A 25,841-nucleotide genomic window follows, 5' to 3' on the forward strand; every position below is an offset into this window, starting at 1 on the left:
TTGATTAAATAAATAAAAATCCTCATCAATCTACACACAATACCCCATAATGGCAAAGCGAAAACAGGTTTTTAGACATTTTTGCAAATGTATAAACAATTAAAAACAGAAATAACTTATTTACATAAATATTCAGACACTTTGCTATGAGACTCGAAATTGAGCTCAGGTGCATCCAGTCTCCATTGATCATCCTTGAGATGGTTCTACTACTTGATTGGAGTCCACCTGTGGTAAATTCAATTGATTGACATGATTTGGAAAGGCACACACCTGTCTATAAGGTCCCACAGTCCGCTTGGAGTTTGCCAAAATGCACCTAAAGGACTCTCAGTCCATGAGAAACAAGATTATCTGGTCTGATGAAACCAAGATTGAACTCTTTGGCCTGAATGCCAAGCATCACGTCTGGAGAAAACCTGGCACCACAGCCTCATGCTGTGGGGATGTTTTTCAGCGGCAGGGACTGGGAGACTAGTCAGAATCGAGGGAAAGATGAACGGAGCAAAGTACAGAGAGATCCTTAATGAAAACCTGCTCCAGAGCGCTCAGGACCTCAGACTGTGGCGAAGGTTCACCTTCCAACAGGACAACGACCCTAAGCACACAGCCAAGACAACGCAGGAGTGGCTTTGGCACAAGTCTCTGAATGTCCTTGAATGGCCCAGCCAGAGCCTGAACCCGATCAAACATCTCTGGAGAGACCTGAAATTAGCTGTGCAGCAACGCTCCCCATCCAACCTGACAGAGCTTGAGAGGATCTGCAGAGAAGAATGGGAGAAGCTTCCCAAATACAGGTGTTCCAAGCTTGTAGCGTCATACCCAAGAAGACTCTAGGCTGTAATCGCTGCCAAAGGTGCTTCAACAAAGTACTAAGTAAAGGGTCTGAATACTAATGTAAATGTGATATTTCAGTTTTATTTTTAATACATTTGCAAACATTTCTAAAAACCTGTTTTTGCTTTGTCATTGTGGGGTACTGTGTGTAGATTGATGAGTGGAAACTATTTGATCTATTTTAGAATAAGGCTGTAACGTAACAGAATGTGGAAAAAGTCAAGGGGTCTGAATACTTTCCAAATGCTGTGTGTGTGTGTGTGTGTGTGATATATATATTTAGAGGCAGTGGTTATCTAGCCGGCTAACAGCATTAGAAGGAAAAAGTATATTTTGCTGGTAAGGCTTCTCATTTTCTAGTGAAGAATACTTTAGCAAAAATGTTTATAAACATTAGCTAGTTAGTGAATAATGATACTGATCTATTAAAATCTGTGGGAAATAGGCTGAGCGAGAGGGCCCATAGAGCCCCACAGTGGAGGGAAAATAGTTCCAATCGTTTTTCCACCACTTATTTTTCCCATAGGGGATTTTAGAAACAATTCAGCCAATTTATTTATTCCTACATTCCGCTAACATTAGTTAATCCAAAGATTATTACCATTGCCACGATTCAGCAGTTTTGTCCAGATCATCATGGCATTTGAACTCCTTTATGATAGCCACATTAGCAGCTAATTAGCATATAATCTTTGGGGGGTAAATACAGGCGGACATATTTTAAAAAAGTCACCTTGTCCTAGAGAGATTTACACAGTTATCAAAACATCACGCCAGGGTAAGCCTACATGAAACCCAGCCCTTATTTTAAGTGTTTCTAAAATCCCCTATGGGAAAAATGAATGGTGAAAAAACAAATGGAACCATTTCCCTGTTTAACTGCTAAGTTTTATGGGTATTATGACTCATACTGTGGTACTCTATTCAAGCATTGGTTCAGTTCGCCACAATTTGCATGTTCATGTAAAGGATTTTGAGACTTTTATTCATTCAAGGCAATGGTGTCCAATCCACTGATCTCTCTTTTTGTTACCAGTGAAGGGCCCTCCATTGCCCCATATGTGAGATCTATTTCTGACATCCACTATAAGTTACTGTAACTATTACTTTACCTATTACAGCGTGAACTATGGTGAACAATACGTCACTCATAGATGGCCCATATGGGGAGGGCTAGACCCTCCGTTGCAATCTGATTACCAATATGTTGAAAATCCCCTGTAAATGCCTTATCATGCAACTGGTGGTACCTCCTGCACACTTGATGGTTAACAAATGTGACTCCCAGTGCCTTCAATGAATACATTCACAATATCTATATAATCCTGCAGATCTGGTGAATGGACCGAATGCTTGAGATTAGCACTCTCCCTGAGATAATTTTTGACCAACCTGAGAGAATGAAAGTTTCCATTAGCTGGCTAAATAGACACTGCCTAGAGTATACTTATAATTATATTATTTAATGGTATTATATAATGTAATGTATTATTTTATGGTATGGCCATAAGTCATCATTTTGTGTGTTCTTCTGCTTTTTAGGCCTTTGACTACCACTTCCACAGTTTCAACAGGCCTTTGACTTCCACAGTCGCTACAGGCCTGTGAGGTCTACAATGGCCTTGATGAAAATTGTGTCATCCCTAAGGTAGGAACTCTTGCCTGCCAGTTTAGCCAATGGGCAGAAGAGTGGGCAGCCACTGGCTATGTTCATCTCACTGATTGGTCGCTGGAAAGAGGTGGAGCTTACATCGGGCCGGAACGCATCAATGATATGCTCCCTGTTATTCTGATCCAGCAGCATCAGTGTCACCTACAGGGAACGAGGAAAGAGGATGGAGACTTAATATATATATATATTTTTTTTTATAATGCATTTTGTTGTAGTTACTTATGTTAGATACAGGTAACAGACAAAATAAAGGAAACACAAACATAAAAGTGTTATAATAGGGCGTTGGGCCACCACAAGCTGCTAGAACAGCTTCAATGCACCTTGGCATAGATTCTAGTACCTGGAACTCTATTGGGAAGCACCTGCTTTCAATATACTTTGTATCCCTTATTTACTCAAGTCTTACCTTCTGACTGAAGGGCCATTTGAGAAGAGCGTCACACTTGCCCCTCATCACCACGAAGAAAAGAGAAAGGTGTGTCCCTCGACCCGTTCCGTCCCCATTCAGATAAAGTCTCAGACACATCTTATAGCCATATTTACTCGAGTAGAATGCTATGGGAGAAGAGGAACTATATTAGACTCACAGTATGTGCTTCTTTGACTTATTGAGTCACTTGTGGTAAAATTGAGGGCATGCTTGTGGAATTACATTGCCATAAATGTGCATTTCCATAGAGTATGGTATACTTATGATACACTAAAGAGCAAGGACATAAAGATATCAAATCCTATTTTCCTAAATTAAAATAGAACGATTATCAAGTCAAATCCAGTCAACTTGTAACTGCAGGCCTTAAGGACTGGTGAATAACATAAAAATCAAATAATCAAGGCAGATCTAACCTGGTGAGAACATAGCAGGTGTTCGTCCGGCCACAGCGTCCTGGCGGCGGCGTGAGAAGTCAGCGATCTTCCAGACAAAGACACCATCAAACGTGCAAAACTGGAGTTCTCTCAGAGTCTGGTCTGTCTCAGCCAGTTGTAGGTCCCGCATGGTAAGAGTACGCTCTAGTTGACGTACCTTGTTGCTGAGGTTCTCAATCTTGTCTTGGTCTAGACGATGTTGCCGTGAGAAGGCCTCTAAAGTGAGAGAACTCCTCTCCACTTCTCTGTTCAGTACACACACTATATTCTCCAGTGCTGTCACCTGCAGCACCACAACACAGAGAATACAATGAAGACAAGTCCTTCATTATGTGTTACTGCATCTGCAACATCTCTGTATGGATTAGTATTCAGGCCATCTGTAAGAGTTCAATAACAAGTAGGATGCCAATCTGTTTTATCATTTAACAGCTTGGTTGTCATTGTCCTGCTAAACAAGGGAAGCAAAAAACAAAAAAAAGACCAACAGAATAGCTTCTGTAGTATTTCCTATTCATCAAATGCATCAGACCAAATGTTTTACATTTTAGTCATTTAGCAGACGCTCTTATCCAGAGCAACTTACAGTTAGTGAGTGCATACATTTATATACTGGCCCCCGTGGGAAACGAACCCACAACCCTGGCGTTGCATGCGCCATGCTCTACCAACTGAGCTACACGGGACAAATGAAGCCCACCTTGTGATCAAGGCCACACATCTGTCCAGAGGCAGCAGCTCCTCCCCCAGCTGTGGCTGCAGTAGCTGTGGCTCCATCCTCAGGAGCGCGGTACAGGCCCAGCCCAGAGTCCTCCTGCCACTCCCCCGACCCTGGGGCCTCTGGACGCTGAAGACGCACCATAGACATCAGCGCCAGGATCAGACGCATGTGCTCCATGACACTAGTCTGCTCGTGGTCACTGTGTTTCCCATTATCAATCTGTGGTGACACAACACAAGGCATTTAGCACATTGAGTTAAATAGTCTGTATCATACTGCTCAGTGTCAATTTTAGATGCCCTTCAATATTGAGATTCAAGCTGGAATTAAATTGTAGGGGACTGCACATAAAGCTCATAGAGCATTTACTCTCAAAACACTAGATGTCTCATTAGACGTCTCTCTTTTGAGGGTGTGTCTAATACCCAAGAAAATACACTACATGACCAAAAGTATGTGGACACGTGCTCGTCAAACATCTCATTCCAAAATCACGGGCATTAAAATGGAGTTGGTCCCCCCTTTGCTGCTATAACAGCCTCCACTCTTCTGGGAAGGCTTTCCACTAGATGTTGGAACATTGCTGCGGGGACTTGCTTCCATTCAGCCACAAGAGCATTAGTGAGGTCAGGCACTGATGTTGGGAGATTATGACTGGCTTCGCAGTCGGTGTTCTAATTCATCCCAAAGGTGCTCGATGGGGTTGAGGTCAGGGCTCTGTGCAGGCCAGTCAATTTCTTCAACACTGATCTCGACAAACCATTTCTGTATGGACCTCGCTTTGTGTACGCGGGCATTGTCATGCTGAAACAGGACATGGCCTTCCCAAACCTTTGCCACAAAGTTGGAAGCACAGAATCATCTAGAATCTCATTGTTCGCTGTAGCGTTAAGATTTCCCTTCACTGGAACTAAGGGGCCTAGCCCGAACCATGAGAAACAGCCCGAGACCATTATTCCTCCTCCACCAAACCTTACAGCTGCATTCGGGTAGGTAGCATTCTCTTGGCATCCGCCAAACCCAGATTTGTCCGTTTAGACTGCCAGATGGTGAAGCGTGATTAATCACTCCAGAGAACGCGTTTCCACTGCTCCAGAGTCCAATGGTAATGAGCTTTACACCACTCCAGCCGACGAACAGTTCTTGTGCTGACGTTGCTTCCAGAGGCAGTTTGGAACTCGGTAGTGAGTGTTGCAACCGAGGACAGACGATTTTTGCGGGATACGCGCTTTAGTACTCAGCGTTCCCGTTCTGTGAACTTGTGTGGCCTACCACTTCGCGGCTGAGCCGTTGTTGCTCCTAGACGTTTGCACTTCACACTAACATCACTTAGAGTTGACCGGGGCAGCTCCAGCAGGGCAGAAATGTGAAGAACTAACTTGTTGGAAAGGTGGCATCCTATGATGGTGCCACATTGAAAGTCACTGAGCTCTTCAGTAAGGCCATTCTACTGACAATGTTTTTCTATGGCGATTGCGTCGCTGTGTGCTCGATTTTATACACCTGTCAGCAACGGGTGTTCTCCGAAATAGCCAAATCCACGAATTTAAGGGGTGTCCACATACACTATATATTACAAAAGTATCTAAATCAGAGAAGTTATTTTTGCACCCCAACAATGGGCAGGTAGATGTTTGATAATGCTGTACGTACTACTACGTTGGATACTACTTGTACCTCAACCAAGAAGTTGCCACAAAGTTGTTATCCTCACAGTTTCTGTTTTGTCTGTCTGTACAATTGTCTAACTATAAAGGTCTAAATATAAACCAGACAATCAACAGAAAATTGTTCACTGTCTGCACGACATGGAGTACTCACAGTACAATAGTCAAGGTGATTCAGAAACATAATAGGAAAGAGGGGATTGTTCTTGATCTAGAAGGCTACACAGTTTTCCATATTTATTTGACTGTCAAATGAGGTCAGGTCATAGGAAAATACAGAGAAGAACAAACCAGATTCCTCTGACAAACAAGAAATAGTATTCAAGAGCTGTCTGGGACATTACAATCAAAGATATGCATTTTTCAAATATCTAAGAAGGCCATCATCATATACTGTAGATAAAACCTTATCTGATTAGATATAATTGATATGCTATACGCACAACAGCCTTGCAGCCGACCTCACTGAATGGACATGCAGTCTTAGACTTGGCACAGGATCTGCTGTGATCTAGAAACTGCAGGGAGAGAACAGAAAGAGAAAGATCAGGGTTATGGAGATTAATGGGGGCTTAACCATGAAAATAACCATTATTTCAAATGTGAAAGTAGATGACTGTTGAGACAGAATAAAATAACCTAAGTTCAAATGGCCAACTCAAACGTAAAGTGCAACTACCTTCTTAGTTGTGTCATGAGAACTTCATAGTGAGACCTACTTCTACTAAAGGGTGATAAATTAGTCTGTTCATGCTCTGGCCTACTCCTCTTGACTAGGCAATCATGTATATTTATTGAAAGCAGAAACTGTATAGAACCAAGGCTGATAAGATACGATTAATTGACCTAGAAAGCAAACCAAATTAAGACTTTCAAAAGGACACAGTAGAGGACAGACCTTTTCCCGTGGGATCTTTTTCTTTCCACAGTCCTTGCACTGCATGGGAAACTTCTGGCAGATTTCATCATGAGCCTATAATACATCAGGAGTGGGAGTAGGTATGAGAATATCAGTTAATCTCAGAATAAACACATTCCATAACCATCTCATCAGAATCTGAATCTCTGGAGTACTGTAGGCCATTGGTGTTCTCCAGATAAGCGTCTCACCTTGATTTCCTTGAAGTTGAAGGAGACTTTGCAGTACTTGCAGTTCAATGTCCTTGCTTCACATTCTCTCTCGTTGTGCTTCTCTTTTTCACTGCGCAGGATGAGGGCCTGGCAGGCTTCACATGGTAACCGCTCATACTCACACTTGCCCTCGTGTTGTGCCTGGGAAATAAAAACAAAGACAGTTTTACTACTGACCATTTGCAGAAATGTGTACCGGTGTTAACCCAATGGAGTCCCACCATAATGCTGGTGCATTTTGGACTTCTAACCACTTTTAAACATAATGTGTTTGAGCTACAGACGTCTGGTTTGTACCATTGGATTTCTTCTGCATCCATAGATACCAACCATTAATCTGTGTGACAGGGGCTGGACGAGAGCGGTGTTTGTGAGACAAGGGCGGATCCCGAAGGGGCCCGGGGCTGGGTCTTGTTTTACAAAAATGTCTGTAGAGTCCGAATGGTTTGAGCTACAAAATATTAAAAGCTATCTATGAAAAGCTGAGACTCTCACCAACATGCAACATGTTTTGCTCTGACGCTCACAAGCTACACAAGAGTTGTTAGAAGGTAAGGGGTTCTTCTACATAGATCATAGGAAATCCCAGGACATAATGTCTATAATACTGTAATTAGCTCACATAGTTCCTGTCACAAACTCCACACAGTTGTCACTGACTAGTTGGGCATTCATTTCCCAGTGAGCAAACAATTACTGTACTTCCAGCATTCATATAAATTCATTTTTATCAGGTTTTTGCTTTGGCGGACCTTATTATTTTATTGACGTGTCAATAAAACTCATGAATGCAAGTGTTTATGTCAAATTGTTTTGTGTTCTACTTGTAGCCCTGGTTGTCCTGAAAAGAAAATGGTAAAACACTTAATTGTGAGGCTAAATATTAGGGCTGGACAAATGAAGGTCAGATAAATGAAAAGCCTATTTTTGCTGGGGTCTCGGGACTGAAGGGGTTAAGAAAAGGCAACCAAAACCAGCCACTGTAGTCTGTGTTAATCTATATCCTGTTTTAAGATTGAGCGTGCAAGATATCAATTTCCTTGTCAAACTTAATGTCAATGGATATTCCTGACACAAAAGGAGTGGTTTTAAAGCGAATGCCATTTAGAAGTAATTAAGCTAAACCAGTTCAGAAAGAAAACCAGAGTGCCCCGCCTCACACATCAGCTGAGATTTACATTTACATCATTTAGCAGACGCTCTTATCCAGAGCGACTTACAAATTGGTGCATTCACCTTATGATAGCCAGTGGGACAACCACTTTTTTTTTTTTTTATGGGGGGGTGGGGGAGGGGTATAATAATAATTACTTTTATACTATTCCAGGTATTCCTTAAAGAGGTAGGGTTTCAAGTGTCTCCGGAAGGTGGTCAGTGACTCCGCTGTCCTGGCGTCGTGGGGGAGCTTGTTCCACCATTGGGGTGCCAGAGCAGCGAATAGCTTTGACTGGGCTGAGCGGGAACTGTGCTTCCGTAGAGGTAGGGGGATAGCAGGCCAGAGGTGGATGTACGTAGTGCCCTCGTTTGGGTGTAGGGTCTGATCAGAGTCTGAAGGTAAGGAGGTGCCGTTCCCCTCACAGCTCCGTAGGCAAGCACCATGGTCTTGTAGTAGATGCGAGCCTCAACTGGAAGCCAGTGGAGTGTGCGGAGGAGCGGGGTGACATGAGAGAACTTGGGAAGGTTGAACACCAGACGGGCTGCATCTGGTGTAGGGGTTTAATGGCACAGGCAGGGAGCCCAGCCAACAGCGAGTTGCAGTAAACCAGACGGGAGATGACAAGTGCCTGGATTAGGACATGTGCCGCTTTCTGTGTAAGGTAGGGTCGTACTCTGCGAATGTTGTAGAGCATGAACCTGCAGGATCGGGTCACCGCTTTGATGTTAGCGGAGAACGACAGGGTGTTGTCCAGGGTCACACCAAGCTTCTTTGCACTCTGGGAGGAAGACACAATGGAATTGTCAACCGTGATGGCGAGATCATGGAGCGGGCAGTCCTTCCCCGGGAGGAAGAGCAGCTCCGTCTTGCCGAGGTTCAGCTCGAGGTGGTGATCCGACATCCACACTGATATGTCTGCCAGACATGCAGAGATGCGATTCGCCACCTGGTTATCAGAAGGGGGAAAGGAGAAACTGAATTGTGTGTCGTCTGCGTAGCAATGATATATGGTGGTACCAATTCGAGGAGAGTATTAATCATGCCTATCCAGAGCTTTCCCAGATATTACCGCGCCCTGTCGGAGCTTGATGTTGGCTAAACAACCTATCCCCTCTATTCAGGATTGGCCAGTGGTTAGAATCCTAGAGGTCCTCTATGCTCAAGATATATCTGCTCCTGTGGGGATTTCCCATTCGTTTTTTCTAGAATATAATGAATAAGAGTTAGTTTCCCCAGCCGAACCACCGGGTAAGGCGCCAGCTAAGAAACGTGGGTGTTCCAACGCCGGGCAAGCAGGCGAAGAAAGTAAAAAGCTTCAGCCCGCGCCTGGGGCCCAGTCAGCCTTCCGACCCGGTTGTTTCAGCCTTCGTAGACATCAAAACATATTTCGGTTGCACGAACAATCTGTCAAACAGTCAATATACCCAGTGTGCCTTTATTGTTCACTGCTTCGAATCATGCAATGCAGCCTTCCGCCCAATGTCCACCAGATGCATATGCGTTTTGTTGGATGTCTGGCCCGCATTTTCTGTACTTGACACACATGTGCTTCGATTTCATCTAGCTAAAAGCTAGCTAGTTGGAGTCTGTGTGTGTACTTTCGTTTGTACCACCGTACAGTAAAGCAACGCAAGTTGAAAATATTGAACGTGCGGCACACCCAAAGTAGCGCTCCGGACTGCTCCATTGACATTGAATGACTTCCACCTGAACGCAAAGAGTTTGATATATCTGGTGGGTGGACATGATGAGGCATTCCTCTATCAAGGCGTGCATAGCAGGCATTCAGTTCCATCTGCGATGTCAGGATCCTTCTGGGTCTAGTCGGCTGGGGAATTCAAATCCATCTACTCCTCAATGGGCTTCAGAAAGAGCGATCTTCAGGCAATTACAAAAGATTACACCATCACCCTCACTCTATTGCAAAAAAAAATTTAACGTTAAGGAAAGGGTGTTTCACCTCGTACAATGATATTTTATTAGAGCACTGTCTTATGGCTTTCTACAGGTTTTTACGGTGTGGGGAATACACTTCGTATTAATTTCCCTCTAATCCATTGCATGATCTCACGATTGCTGATTTAATTATAGACACTCACATGTTCTCCGTATTGTTAAAGTATTCTAAAACTGATAAGGGGAAAGGTACTCCAGTTGTCATTGCTCGAATTTACACTGCTTTCTGTCCTCTCTGTCCCATGTTATGCTACCTGCAATGCCGAAAACTGGCCACGCCAGGCAATCCATTATTTATCACTGATGCTGGGGTAACAGATGTTCAGCAAAGACAAGAAGACTGGTCTCAGCCCCAGTGTAACAGATGTGATCGTACTTCGTAACTCGTGCATTGTGTTTTTAAAGAAAGAACTGTCCAGCCAGTAATCCCAGTTGATTGGTGTTTATTCTGACGATAGACACAAGGAGGCACATTAGATGTGCAGGACAATAGTATGTTGATGGCTATAGATTCGTGATTCGTCTGTTAGCATGGAAATAACTGAAATAGCAGGGGCTAATGTGACCATTATAGAGCATGCTAGCTAACTCACTCTTACAGCAATTACATACAAAAGCACATCCCAGGATGCCCCCAATATCTAACAGGTACTGTACACACACGCACATACAGTGGGGAGAACAAGTATTTGATACACTGCCGATTTTGCAGGTTTTCCTACTTACAAAGCATGTAGAGGTCTGTCATTTTTATCATAGGTACACTTCAACTGTGAGAGACGGAATCAAAAACAAAAATCCAGAAAATCACATTGTATGATTTTTAAGTAATTAATTTGCATTTTATTACATGACATAAGTATTTGATACATCAGAAAAGCAGAACTTAATATTTGGTACAGAAACCTTTGTTTGCAATTACAGAGATCATACGTTTCCTGTAGGTCTTGACAGGGTTTGCACACACTACAGCAGGGATTTTGGCCCACTCCTCCATACAGACCTTCTTCAGATCCTTCAGGTTTCGGGGCTGTCGCTGGGCAATACGGACATTCAGCTCCCTCCAAAGATTTTCTATTGGGTTCAGGTCTGGAGACTGGCTAGGCCACTCCAGGACCTTGAGATGCTTCTTACGGAGCCACTCCTTAGTTGCCCTGGCTGTGTGTTTTGGGTCGTTGTCATGCTGGAAGACCCAGCCACGACCCATCTTCAATGCTCTTACTGAGGGAAGGAGGTTGTTGGCCAAGATCTCGCGATACATGGCCCCTTCCATCCTCCCCCTCAATACGGTGCAGTCGTCCTGTCCCCTTTGCAGAAAAGCATCCCCAAAGAATGATGTTTCCACCTCCATGCTTCACGGTTGGGATGGTGTTCTTGGGGTTGTACTCATCCTTCTTCTTCCTCCAAACACGGCGAGTGGAGTTTAGACCAAAAAGCTCTATTTTTTTCTCATCAGACCACATGACCTTCTCCCATTCCTCCTCTGGATCATCCAGATGGTCATTGGCAAACTTCAGACGGGCCTGGACATGCGCTGGCTTGAGCAGGGGGACCTTGCGTGCGCTGCAGGATTTTAATCCATGACGGCGTAGTGTGTTACTAATGGTTTTCTTTGAGACTGTGGTCCCAGCTCTCTTCAGGTCATTGACCAGGTCCTACCGTGTAGTTCTGGGCTGATCCCTCACCTTCCTCATGATCATTGATGCCCCACGAGGTGAGATATTGCATGGAGCCCCAGACCGAGGGTGATTGACCGTCATCTTGAACTTCTTCAATTTTCTAAATAATTGCGCCAATAGTTGTTGCCTTCTCACCAAGCTGCTTGCCTATTGTCCTGTAGCCCATCCCAGCCTTGTGCAGGTCTACAATTTTAACCCTGATGTCCTTACGCAGCGCTCTGGTCTTGGCCATTGTGGAGAGGTTGGAGTCTGTTTGATTGAGTGTGTGGACAGGTGACTTTTATACAGGTAACGAGTTCAAACAGGTGCAGTTAATACAGGTAATGAGTGGAGAACAGGAGGGCTTCTTAAAGAAAAACTAACATGTCTGTGAGAGCTGGAATTCTTACTGGTTGGTAGGTGATCAAATACTTATGTCATGCAATAAAATGCAAATTAATTACTTAAAAATCATACAATGTGATTTTCTGGATTTTTTCACAGTTGAAGTGTACCTATGATAAAAATTACAGACCTCTACATGCTTTGTAAGTAGGAAAACCTGCAAAATCGGCAGTGTATCAAATACTTGTTCTCCCCACTGTATATACTCTACTAAAATATAAAAGGCAACATGTAAAGGTGTTGGTTCCATGTATCATGAGCTGAAATAAAATATCCCAGAAATGTTCCATACGAACAAAAAGCTTATTTCTCTCAAGTTGTGTGCACAAATTTGTTTACAACCACATTAGTGAGCATTTCTCCTTTGACAAGATAATCCATCCACCTGACAGGTGTGGTATATCAAGAAGCTGATTAAACAGCATGATCATTACTGGGCTGGGGACAATAAAAGGCCACTCAAATGTGCAGTTTTGTCACGACACAATGCCACAGGTGTCTCAAGTTGAGGGAGCAAGCAATTGGTATGTTGACTGCAGGAATGTCCACCAGAGCTGTTGCCAGAGAAATTAATGTTAATTTCTCTACCATAAGCCAAAGTCATTTGAGAGAATTTGACAGTACGTCCAATTGGCCTCACAACCGGCCTAACCACGCCAGCCCAGGACCTCTACATCCGGCTTCTTCACCTGCGGGATCGTCTGAGTCCAGCCACCCGGACAGCTGATGAAACTGAGGAGTATTTCTATCTGTAATAAAGCCCTTTTGTGGAGAAAAACTCATTCTGATTGGCTGGGCCTGGCTTCCCAGTGGGTGGGCCTGGCTCCCCAGTGGGTGGGCCTATGCCCTCCCAGGCCCACCCATGGCTGCGCCCCTGCCTAGTCATGTGAAATCCATAGATTAGGGCCTAATTAATTTATGACAATTGACTGATTTCCTTATAAGAACTGTAAGTCAGTAAAATCGTTGAAATTGTTGTGTTTATATTTTTGTTCAGCGTGTGTTGGCAAGATAGGTAGATAGTTCACGTGCCAAGATTAAGCTCATCTTGCCTCAAGCGAGGGTACCCAGCTGTATGTCACAAGGGATAGAAGTCATACGTTGCTCAGTTTATGCCACACATGGTTAACATTCTTACATAGGTTTCATTGTTGCGATGGTAAGATTACTTAACTGGTCTATTCGATAATATCTAAATGGCGCTTCTGCCGTAGATACACATAGTCGTCTGGTGTAAGGTTCTGCTGTTTTGGGGGATTGGTATAGCTTACCACACTCACTGCCCATAGGCTACATTATGTGTTGACGCTTTGCTTGGGCAGTGAGCTACCCTGAAGGAGCAGAGCCTATATCGCCAAGACTTGCATTATTCATTGCTTAAAGCTGCAATATGTAACTTTTTGGGCGACCCGACCAAATTCACATAGAAATGTAAGTTATAAATCTGTCATTCTCATAGAAAGCAAGTCTAAGAAGTGGTAGATCTGTTCTATGTGCGCCATTTCTATGCTTCCCAGTCTTAATTTTCGTTTCTGCATCTTATACTTTTGGTTTTGTACACCAGCTTCAAACAGCTGAAAATACAATATTTTTGGTTATGGAAAATATATTTCACAGCAGTTTACAGTGGGGGAAAAAAAAATTGTCAGCCACCAATTGTGCAAGTTCTCCCACTTAAAAAGATGAGAGGCCTGTAATTTTCATCATTAGGTACACGTCAATATGACAGACAAATTGAGAAAAAAAAATCCAGAACATCACATTGTAGGATTTTTTATGAATTTATTTGCAAATTATGGTGGAAAATAAGTATTTGGTCACCTACAAACAAGCAAGATTTCTGGCTCTCACAGACCTGTAACTTCTTCTTTAAGAGGCTCCTCTGTCCTCCACTCGTTACCTGTATTAATGGCACCTGTTTGAACTTGTTATCAGTATAAAAGACACCTGTCCACAACCTCAAACAGTCACACTCCAAACTCCACTATGGCCAAGACCAAAGAGCTGTCAAAGGACACCAGAAACAAAATTGTAGACCTGCACCAGGCTGGGAAGACTGAATCTGCAATAGGTAAGCAGCTTGGTTTGAAGAAATCAACTGTGGGAGCAATTATTAGGAAATGGAAGACATACAAGACCACTGATAATCTCCCTCGATCTGGAGCTCCACGCAAGATCTCACCCCGTGGGGTCAAAATGATCACAAGAACGGTGAGCAAAAATCCCAGAACCACACGGGGGGACCTAGTGAATGACCTGCAGAGAGCTGGGACCAAAGTAACAAAGCCTACCATCAGTAACACACTACGCCGCCAGGGACTCAAATCCTGCAGTGCCAGACGTGTCCCCCTGCTTAAGCCAGTACATGTCCAGGCCCGTCTGAAGTTTGCTAGAGTGCATTTGGATGATCCAGAAGAGGATTGGGAGAATGTCATATGGTCAGATGAAACCAAAATATAACTTTTTGGTAAAAACTCAACTCGTCGTGTTTGGAGGACAAAGAATGCTGAGTTGCATCCAAAGAACACCATACCTACTGTGAAGCATGGGGGTGGAAACATCATGCTTTGGGGCTGTTTTTCTGCAAAGGGACCAGGACGACTGATCCGTGTAAAGGAAAGAATGAATGGGGCCATGTATCGTGAGATTTTGAGTGAAAACCTCCTTCCATCAGCAAGGGCATTGAAGATGAAACGTGGCTGGGTCTTTCAGCATGACAATGATCCCAAACACACCGCCCGGGCAACGAAGGAGTGGCTTCGTAAGAAGCATTTCAAGGTCCTGGAGTGGCCTAGCCAGTCTCCAGATCTCAACCCCATAGAAAATCTTTGGAGGGAGTTGAAAGTCTGTGTTGCCCAGCGACAGTCCCAAAACATCACTGCTCTAGAGGAGATCTGCATGGAGGAATGGGCCAAAATACCAGCAACAGTGTGTGAAAACCTTGTGAAGACTTACAGAAAACGTTTGACCTGTGTCACTGCCAACAAAGGGTATATAACAAAGTATTGAGAAACTTTTGTTATTGACCAAATACTTATTTTCCACCATAATTTGCAAATAAATTCATTAAAAATCCTACAATGTGATTTTCTGGATTTTTTTTTCTCATTTTGTCTGTCATAGTTGACATGTACCTATGATGAAAATTACAGGCCTCTCTCATCTTTTTAAGTGGGAGAACTTGCACAATTGGTGGCTGACTAAATACTTTTTCCCCCCCACTGTAGATGGTACAATGATTCTCTACACTATAGTTGCTTGTTTTGTCACAAACAGAAATTAGCCGAACTATACAATTTTTAGCAACCACAAAATGGCGGAGCGATTCCTGCATAGTGCATATTTAATAAATGGTTAAACATATTTCTGTTGCGTTTTCTATTTCTTTTTTAATGGGGGGGTGGGTAGAAGGATTACTTTTATACTATTCCAGGTATTCCTTAAAAGAGGTAGGGTTTCAAGTGTCTCCGCTGTCCTGGCTTCGTGGGGGAGCTTGTTCCACCATTGGGGTGCCAGAGCAGCGAATAGCTTTGACTGGGCTGAGCGGGAACTGTGCTTCCGTAGAGGTAGTGGGATAGCAGGCCAGAGGTGGATGAACGTAGTGCCCTCGTTTGGGTGTAGGGTCTGATCAGAGCCTGAAGGTAAGGAGGTGCCGTTCCCCTCACAGCTCAGTAGGCAAGCACCATGGTCTTGTAGTAGATGCGAGCCTCAACTGGAAGCCAGTGGAGTGTGCGGAGGAGCGGGGTGACATGAGAGAACTTGGGAAGGTTGAACACCAGACGGGCTGCAGCGTTCTGGATAAGTTGTAGGGGTTTAATGGCACAGGCAGGGAGCCCAGCCAACACCGAGTTGCAGTCATCCAGACGGGAGATGACAAGTGCCTGGATTAGGACCTGTGCCTCTTTCTGTGTAAGGTGGGGTCGTACTCTGCGAATGTTGTAGAGCATGAACCTGCAGGATCGGGTCACCGCTTTGATGTTAGCGGAGAACGACAGGGTGTTGTCCAGGGTCACACCAAGGTTCTTTGCACTCTGGGAGGAGGACACAATGGAGTTGCCAACCGTGATGGCGAGATCATGGAGCAGGCAGTCCTTCCGTCATATAGCAGACGCTCTTATCCAGAGTGACTTACAGTAGTGAGTGCATACATTAATACTTTTTAAGTACTGGTCCCTCGTGGGAATCGAACCCACAACCCTGGTGCTACAAGCGCCATGCTCTACCAACTGAGCTACACGGGAACCTGTTCTCAATAATTAGTAAGCCTTTAAAATCAATTTGTTAAACAAAACAAATCTGTTTTATAGCCTACTCCTATTTCTTTGGCTTAAGAGGGACAACCTGTATATTCAGTAAAAAAAATTCTCTCAAGTTCATAGCTTGCAAGATTAAAATGACAGTTGGGCTGATGGTTAACCAGTCTGTTGCATATGAGTTAATAAGCAGCCAGTTATGGCAGTTAGAAGAAGTCTATCTAGTTTAACTGAAAACGCCCACAACGGAGCGGGAAGTATGATAAGACTGTGGTGACTATACACAGCACTGAGAACTCCGGTAGATGCCAAAATTGGTTTTTTAAACACTGCTCTATTTAAATATTGCTAATGTATAGAAAAAGGTGTTGTGCTGAGACGGGAAACATTGTGTATGTTTGTGAGAGTAAGGCCTTTTGTGGTTGTGTGGGTGTTGCATGAAATTGCACATTGGGGTGATGCAAGCAGTTGTGCAACATGAACTCAACATTGCTTCTTCAACCACTGTGTCTGCCAAGGGTTGAGTTAATCGTGCCTCACAACTACAAAAGTTAAAATACAAAGTCAAATACAAATGAATCCATCTACAGTTGAAGTCGGAAGTTTACATACACCTTGGCCAAATACATTTAATCTCAGTTTTTCACAATTCCTGACATTTAATCCTAGTAAAAATTCCCTGTTTTAGGTCAGTTAGGATCACCACTTTATTTTAAGAATGTGAAATGTCAGAATAATAGTAGAGAGAATGATTTATTTCAGCTTTTATTTATTTCATCACATTCCCAGTGGGTCAGAAGTTTACATACACTCAATTAGTATTTGGTAGCATTGCCTTTAAATTGTTTAACCTGGGTCAAACGTTTCGGGTAGCCTTCCACAAGCTTCCCACAATAAGTTGAGTGAATTTTGGCCCATTCCTCCTGACAGAGCTGGTGTAACTGAGTCAGGTTTGTAGGCCTCCTTGCTCGCACACGCTTTTTCAGTTCTGCCCACACATTTTCTATAGGATTGAGGTCAGGGCTTTGTGATGGCCACTCCAATACCTTGACTTTGTTGTCCTTAAGCCATTTTGCCACAACTTTGGAAGTATGCTTGGGGTCATTGTCCATTTGGAAGACCCATTTGCGACCAAGCTTTAACTTCCTGACTGATGTCTTGAGATGTTGCTTCAATATATATTTGTTAACAAGAAATTTGTGGAGTGGTTGCAAAACAAGTTTTAATGACTCCAACCTAAGTGTATGTAAACTTCCGACTTCAACTGTACATGTGAATCGTTACTGTAAATGTCAGTCCTGCTATAGCTGAATTTTTAAAAAGCAGGTGGGAGGGGACAGGGGGGAGTTGCCATCTACACCATTTATTTTCTCATTCAGTGTGAAGTTTCAAGATAGAGGCAGCAGAGCAGGTAAGTGAGCATGTTTCTCCTTTAACTGCAGCTAACCATACTGGCATGGCTAGCTGTACTCTATAGCTAATCTTACCAAATACCCTTACCAACCCTTTTCTAAAATATCCCCAAGCCATCCCTAACCATAACTAAAAACAATAACTTGTTTAAAGTATTTTCCTAATTTGGAAACTCACGAAACATGAAACGGTTCAGCCCATGTCTGTATGATTAGCAACAGTGTTTATCTTTCCATTTCCCAGTGAATCATACAGTAAACACAGGTTGGTTTTTATAGCCCACTGAATACGTGTTATTGACTCCAACCACACAATCTCCCACAGACAACGACAACATTAAATAGGCCACTGACACAGGTTGTACTAATCATCAAGTTGGTTGTCAGCATGACATTCAACTGCACAATCTACATGAACACAAAAACATTCTGCTGAATCGGCCCTAGAAATGGAGCCTAGACAGTATCACTTATTTTTTCCCCTTGTGAAACCTGTTCTACTATACATATATCTTCCAGCAAATAAATACACTTCTTTCCACAGTTCTGAGGAAACAAATTAACCCAAAACCCCCCTTTTACTGAATTACCATAGTTGACAGTTGACAGTCTTTTAACATCCCCCACAAAACACATAGTTATAACCTACAACTAGATGCAAATCATCGAACTGAAGAAATAAAAGAGCAATGAACTTTTAAAACTTCCCCCTCCCTAACATTCTCTGTTATACAACAGTAAATGTTAGTATAACTCTTGGCTGTAGGCCTAGGTTTCCTTCCTCATAAAACTCCCCCCTCTTCCTGTTTTCAGTTTCTACAATCAACGGACAAATGGATTTACAGTTAAATTAGTCTAACAACAATACAATAATTTGCAGTTTAGCTGTATTATTATTATGATGATGATGAATTTCTCAGACTACTCAAGACAGATGGTAAACAGAATGTACATCTAAGCCTGCAGGCCTTGGGTACTTTCCACTCTCTGCCCAACAGGTTTCATAATAAAACTCCAGGGACTTTCCAAGTCATATAACAAAGGCAGGTCCTGTTTCACTCTCACATGACAACCAAACAGGCTCCGCATGTTGATTTTGTCTATCCCCGCCAGACACGTTCATGACACTCAGGTTAAAATACTAAAACCAACTATATTAATTTAGGGACAGGTTGAAACACATACTGTATGAAACATTCATGGACATTTAGCTAGCTTGCTGTTGCTAGCTAATTTGTCCTGGGAGATAAACATGTTTTTTTTTTACCTGAAATGCATATGGTCCTTATTTTTTTGCTGGATTTTTTAAAAAAATAGAACCAAGTTCTTTTATCTGGCTATGCAGATAAAATGATTGAATAACATGTATATGTACATTTGTTTTGCAACGCTCGCGCACGCAATGCGGGCAGTCTGGGGAGCATGTCAGATTGCAACTGTGTGCTTTGCTATTGGCTCTCAACACGAGAGACATGAGGGACGTCCAATCAGGCAACTCAAATTCAAAACATGCACAGGATATTCTCATTTGAATCACCCAATGACAACACAGTTAAACATAAGCATTAACTCCATACTATACCTCATATTCTTTTATGCAACCAGTCCAAGAGCATCCCTCACTGATACATTTGGCAGGCAGGCTGGCGATTTCTCTACCAGCTGCATTGTCTGGAAAAGCCTGAGGGCAGTGACAAGAACTGCATGGTTAACTTTTTCCCCTCAAGTTCAGTTCTCCCTTAAACATTGAACTGTAATAAATACTTTCGAAATTGTGAATTAAATCCATATCCTTTTTTTGCCAGGAGCAACATGATTCACCAGAGATGTTGTTAGAAGTTAAATGAATGGAACAGAGCCTTACCTCATTACTATTGAGAATGGACTGTGGCTCCTCATATATCTCCTCCTGTCGACAGGCTTCACAGGGCTTTGGGCCGGAGCTGATGATGGAGACACACGTCATGTGATTTTACAGTACAACATGATTTTAGTGGCCGACGGCTTGAGGGCTCTTAATGCATCTACGATGATTACCAGTAAGCTACAGAGCACAGGGTTAAACTAGAAAGATGAATCATATATAGCACTTTGGAGTATAAAGACAAACATACAGTACCAGTCAAAAGTACCCACCCACTCATTCCAGGTTTTTTTTTTTTTTACTATTTTCTACATTGTAGAATAGTGAAGACATCAAAACTATGAAATAACACACATGGAATCATGTAGTAACCAAAAAAAAGGTGTTAAACAAATCAAAATATGTTATATTTGAGATTCTTCAAAGTAGCCACCCTTTGCCTTGATGACAGCTTTGCACACTTTTGGCATTCTCTCAACCAGCTTCAGGAGGTAGTCACCTGGAATGCATTTAAATTTACAGGTGTGCCTTGTTAAAAGTTAATTTGTGGAATTTCTTTCCTTCTTAATGGGTTTGAGCCAATCAGTTGTGTTGTGACAAGGTAGGGGTGGTATACAGAAGATAGCCCTATTTGGTTATTAGGTTAGTCAATCCGGAAAATGTCAAGAACTTTTAAAAAGTTTCTTAAAATGCAGTCGCAAAAACCATCAAGTGCTATGATGAAACTGGCTCTCATGACCGCCACAGGAAAGAAAGACCCAGAGTTACCTCTGTTGCAGAGGATAAGTTCATTAGAGTTAACTGCACCTTAGATTGCAGCCCAAATAAATGCTTCACAGAGTTCAAGTAACAGACACATCTCAACATCATCTGTTCAGAGGAGACCGTGTGAATCAGGCCTTCATGGTCGATTTTCTGCAAAGAAACCACTACTAAAGGACACCAATAAGAAGAAGAGACTTGCTTCGGCCAGGAAACACGAGCAATAGATATTAGACCGGTGGAAATCTGTCCTTCGTTCTGATGAGTCCAAATGTGAGATTTTTGGTTCCAACCACTGTGTTTTTGTGAAACGCAGAGTAGGTGAACGGATAATCTCTGCATGTGTGGTTCCCACCGTGAAGCATGGAGGAGGTGGTGTGATGGTGTGGGGGTGCTTTGCTGGTGACACTGTCTGTGATTTATTTAAATTCCACACTAACCATTACCACAGCATTCTGCAGTGATACGCCATCCCATCTGCTTTGCGCTTAGTGGGACTATCATTTGTTTTTCAACAGGACAATGACCCAACACACCTCCAGGCTGTGTAAGGGCTATTTTACCAAGGCGGCGAGTGATGGAGTGCTGCATCAGATGACCTGGCCTCCACAATCATCCGATCTCAACCCAATTGAGATGGTTTGGGATGAGTTGGACCGCAGAGTGAAGGAAAAGCAGCCAACAAGTGCTCACCATATGTGGGAACTCCTTCAAGACTGTTGGCAAAGCATTCCAGTTGAAGCTGGTTGAGAGAATGCCAAGAGTGTGCAAAGCTGTCATATAAACACAAATGGGCAAGTCATATCAAGACTTGACTAACGAGATCCATAGCAAGACATTGTAATAATAGGTATTAAGAATACTATAATTAGTGGGCACGGACAAGACATACAAGGACAGGCACATCAGTATGCAAGGCAACACAAAGATTCAAACAAATAAACAGATTGAGAGGATTTAGTGTGAAGGAGTCAGACCACCAGTAGACGGAGGAGGGCTGTGAATGGAGATCATGTGCACTCTAAATAGTTCCCCTATGAGTTTTCTGTGTGGGTTCATAACTCAAAAAAAGATTGTAGACCCACTAGAAACCACTAACTCTGCGGTACGCATTTAGATAACCAACCATGACCATCTAGCTATGTTCAAACCACTCCCCATTCAGTTCTTAGCAACTGACATGTGGCAACTGGAATTTCTAGTGAGTTTCAACCGAAATAGGATTACAAATTGAAGTAAATTCCTGGGATAGATTACTAAATGACTGACTCTTGAATTTCAACATCAGCACTTCAAGTACAATGTATTTGACCTGAATTGTAGTGAAATGTATCATATTAAATTAACTGTGACAGTGAAGGTTCGTAACTCGAATGTCCGTTTCTCCTTATAAACAACTAATCGCCCATCCAGTATTTACAATTACCTTCCAGGCTTCCACGTACACTTTCACTTATTGTTGTTCTTTCCTGTGTAGATTCTACGTAGTCTGATCTCTGACAATGATGTCACTTCGCAAGTAAAAAATGCATGCCCAGTCTTGAACATACCAATAATAATCAGATGATAATCAGGACATCCTGTAACTAAGAAAAGCTTATGCTTCACTCCATCTTCTTTCCATTCCACTGCACAATTGTTATTCAAGTGGGCAAATTAAAAGGGGCAAAAACATTGCTCTATTATTTGTAGCAGCAGGTGAAGTATAAAAACTTCCATGATTCCACTTCTCTTTAAAGGACTAAAGGTGTGACAAAACTTTAAGATCATTGCTAAAAAGAAGGGGGAATCACAGAAGAAAAAATGTGCCCAAAGTTAGTGTTATAATGAAATTAACAAAACACAAATAAATAGAATTAGCTGCAGTGTGAGGTGGAGACATAGTTAAACTCCCAGTGAGTAGACATCTTTAGTAGGAATCAGCAAGAGCAGCTTGGTCCAGTGTTGCACCACCAGAGGTAAGATCCATTCCAGACAGTTCCAGTCGAAGTTGGCCCTGCATTAGTGCTAATCTGACTGGCTACCACACCCTAGGCTTGGGCGGTATACCGGATAACGGGGTATTTGGAAAAAGCCATGAGATGGTTTTCAATACCGTTGAAACTATTTATTTGAAGTTTTTTTTTATACATTTGAATATTTGTAGCTACTTGTGCAAAACGTTAGGAGATAAAGAACATTGCGTTCTTCATTTCACCTTACAGTAGTCCCCAGTCATTTGGTGTTTTTTTACAAGCACCCAACGATGAGAGACCGGAGCCTTGTGAGTCACTCACTGTCGTGCAGCACACGCTTCATAATTTTTAATTATGAAACTTTTTCATTATGATGCTTACCAGTACTAGTTTCCCAAAACAGCGGTTTGAACCAGTCACGTGTGTTTGTTTACAAAGAAGCACAATGAGAAAAATGGGAGCTTCTTGAGGTGAGTCATCTCTGCAGCGCAACTTAGGTAAGGTGATCAAGTTACACTTGTATGAAATTCACTACTAATGTTTGCCAGCTATATATCTTATAACTATTAAGTTCACTATCTAAGATGTGCCAAATATATTCTCTCCAGCAGGGTTTTGCTAACTTGCATTTTCAAGCGTACAAAAAGCCCCAAAAACATTGCTTACCAGAATGCTAACAAGCACTAAGGAATTCTCATAGAGATGCTAGGTAAATGCTAACGAGCGTATGCAAACATTTACTACTAGGACAGACAACCCAGCACATAAAGTTATGCAAGTATCTCAAAACGCAGCATGCACAAAACAAATATTATCTTAATCCAGGAGGGGATTGTCTCTGCTGCTGTTACCAAGAAGCTTGATCTTGCAAGCTAATGTTAGCCACTTAACTAACATTAGAAAATGTTGCCTTGTGTGATAATACCATATATCCCGGTATGTCACAGGCATGGTATGGAGGGATGGACATTTGGATACCGCCCAACCCTAACATACACCCACCACAGACCGACACACAGCATCCCGTGCCGACTCATCCTGACAGGGGCTGAGGTAAGTGGAAGGGCGAGATGCTGATGGGAGCCAAGGAACCACCAACAAGACCACCACCACAGAGAGACACTGCAGTGCTATAGCTACAGCAGGACTTGGTGGGGTGGAGCAGCATGCCCAGTGAGAAAGGGTTAAATAAAGTAAGGGGAACTTGAGGAAGGGTGGGGGTTTGCAGAGCCTGTAGTGGGGATGAGGAAAGAGCTCCAGTAGTCTACCTGGTGAGCAGTTTGAAACAATGGACACAGAAACGATGTCCACACTGAGCCTGGACCGGCTTTCTCAGGACCTGGTGACACTGCTGGCATTGGTACTTAGTTTCCATGGAAACAGCCAGCACACTCTGGGGTATCCCTGGAAGGGAGGAGTCCAAAGAAGGTAGGGATATGCGGGCCATGCCTCTCCATCAACGTCTCATACAGCTTCCTGTGTAAACAAACATCAAACACTATTATTAGCTAATTGATCAACCACAACCTATGTCGCAGGCCACTGCAAGCATAGGTTACCTACATAACTCACAGGAAATATGGGATAGCGGCAGCTGTTCTGTTTGTTTATTTGCAGCTGTTGCACATGGGATGCATGCACAGTTAAGCGTGTCTAAAAGCCAACTATGTTGTATGTCGTCTAAGCACATTTCTGGCATTCAACCTTTCACCTCAGGCCAAAACAACAAATAAATGCAATACAGTGTAGCAGTACTTAGTAATCAACAGATAAATCAAAAGGAGACAGGACAGGAGTGGCTTGACAGGCAGACCTGCAGTATGGACAGATTGAACTGACGCTTAATCCCTTTAGTCTCAGAGAGAGAGGATTATTGTAATACTTTGAAATGGTCAAGTGAAGTCACTTCAAGAGAAAGAGAAAAGAGATTTGAAAGGGGATGTGAAATTAAAAGGACTCCAGCTTCTCTGGCCTATACAAAACACTGCAGCATTATCATTGGACATAATTAACCTTTCTGATGCTGGCATAAGAGTGGCATCCATATAACCCATCCCAGACAATATTTCCATAACAAATAATTGGCCAACTGAATCAGCCATGTAAATCACATGGCCTTTACAAAATGCAAGACTTGCAAAAGCTTGAGAGAAATAAATGAGTTAAGTAACTATCTCTATCACTTTCTTTAGATGGCCGAGTCCATAACACTGGACTGTAAGCAAAGATCAGAACCTAATGTGTGGGAATCATACCTGACTAGACACAATAACACAGTCAAAGTCACAAAGCAGAATGTTTTGGGTACCAAGTGACAGATGGGTAGAGTGCCTTGTGGGTTTCCAAAGGCTATTGTAGAATGACTAAACAGGGGTGTGGGATGCTTTAAATTGAAGCAAGAATGAGACATCAAATCTTTAGCTCCTACTGAAGGCCTAATTCACATGGTGTGTCTTATGACACAGCTGTTAGGAACTGAATGTTGGTACAAAGAGTGACTGTGTGATGAAAAGTGCATGACTAGGCAAGGATAAGGCACAACAGATTGCAACCACATTTCATACAAGGCTAAAGGTTAAAGGATATGCTTAACAGCCCAGCTATTGATCATGGATCTTGTGCCTGTGAATAGAAACTAAAAGGGCTTTGACAAGGAAATATTCACAGATCATGTTTTTATTTGTGAGTTATGTTGAATATATTCAGATCATGCTACATATATTTACAGAAATAAGAGTCTAATGTACTCAACAATTAAAAATATAATTGAGAGCAAGCTGGCCTATGACTTTTTACTGCCAAAATGTCAATGTCAGCCAATAATGAAAATGTAGAAAGAACATTTTCCACAAATCTAATACCAACTGAACTTATAAAGTTTTTCTGGGGACAATCATTTCCTCCTCCAGGCTAGACAGACATCATATTGTACCATTTTTCTCCCCTTTTCGTAGGCCTAGATTAGATGGTTGCATTCTATATATTTTTTTTTACTGATCTGTTTGTCAGTGTCAGCAGAGTAGGCTACTAATGTGTCATAAAAAATAAAATACAAATAAAAAATATAATTTTCTTCCACAAACTTCAAACTCATGCCCCACAAACATTTTCAAAGTAGATCCTTCCATTTCCAAACATTTTCCTGCCAGTGGACATCTTGCTCAACTGTCGTCCTGTAGGCTTAGTTACATGTACTGACGGCATAACGTTGACTTTCTTCTCTGCATTGCACTAACTGCATCCTGAAAAGGTTTTCGGTGTGAGCGAGCCCCAATATCATGATAATTAATCCAACCTACAAAAAAAAAGAAGGAACTGTTGTACTTACCAAATTATGCCGTAATGTGCTACAGCTTTTTGTACTGTACTTTTCCTGTAGTTTTGTACCTCCACGTGACTGGTCCACGTGACAGACCCACGCCCGTCATTTCTCTATGCTTTTCATTCACTATTTCCAGCGTGAGCAAGCTCGTTCTCTCGCTTAAAACATACGCGTTTTGTTTGGAAACTGAGGTGGTAGGC

General features: G+C 42.6%; 1 protein-coding gene across 2 annotated transcripts; it reads right to left on the reverse strand.

The window, feature by feature from the left end:
* Window positions 1-1,688: 1,688 nt before the first annotated feature.
* Window positions 1,689-25,732, reverse strand: LOC121541654 (TNF receptor-associated factor 2). Of its 2 annotated transcripts, none has more exons than XM_041850828.2 (11): window positions 25,648-25,732; window positions 23,588-23,795; window positions 19,603-19,681; window positions 19,321-19,419; window positions 6,878-7,039; window positions 6,666-6,740; window positions 6,211-6,285; window positions 4,080-4,319; window positions 3,359-3,662; window positions 2,919-3,067; window positions 1,689-2,650 (listed from the first exon to the last, which is right to left on the reverse strand). In XM_041850828.2, exons 2-11 carry the CDS (start codon window positions 23,764-23,766, stop codon window positions 2,432-2,434), a joined length of 1,581 nt encoding a protein of 526 aa, XP_041706762.1. In that variant the 5' UTR covers window positions 23,767-23,795; window positions 25,648-25,732; the 3' UTR covers window positions 1,689-2,431. The 2 variants fall into 2 exon arrangements, with proteins under 2 accessions (XP_041706762.1, XP_041706764.1); XM_041850830.2 differs by lacking the exon at window positions 25,648-25,732 and adding an exon at window positions 25,425-25,641.
* Window positions 25,733-25,841: the final 109 nt, after the last annotated feature.

Source organism: Coregonus clupeaformis, chromosome 27 (genome assembly GCF_020615455.1).
Source record: "Coregonus clupeaformis isolate EN_2021a chromosome 27, ASM2061545v1, whole genome shotgun sequence".
NCBI classification, from domain to species: domain Eukaryota; kingdom Metazoa; phylum Chordata; class Actinopteri; order Salmoniformes; family Salmonidae; genus Coregonus; species Coregonus clupeaformis.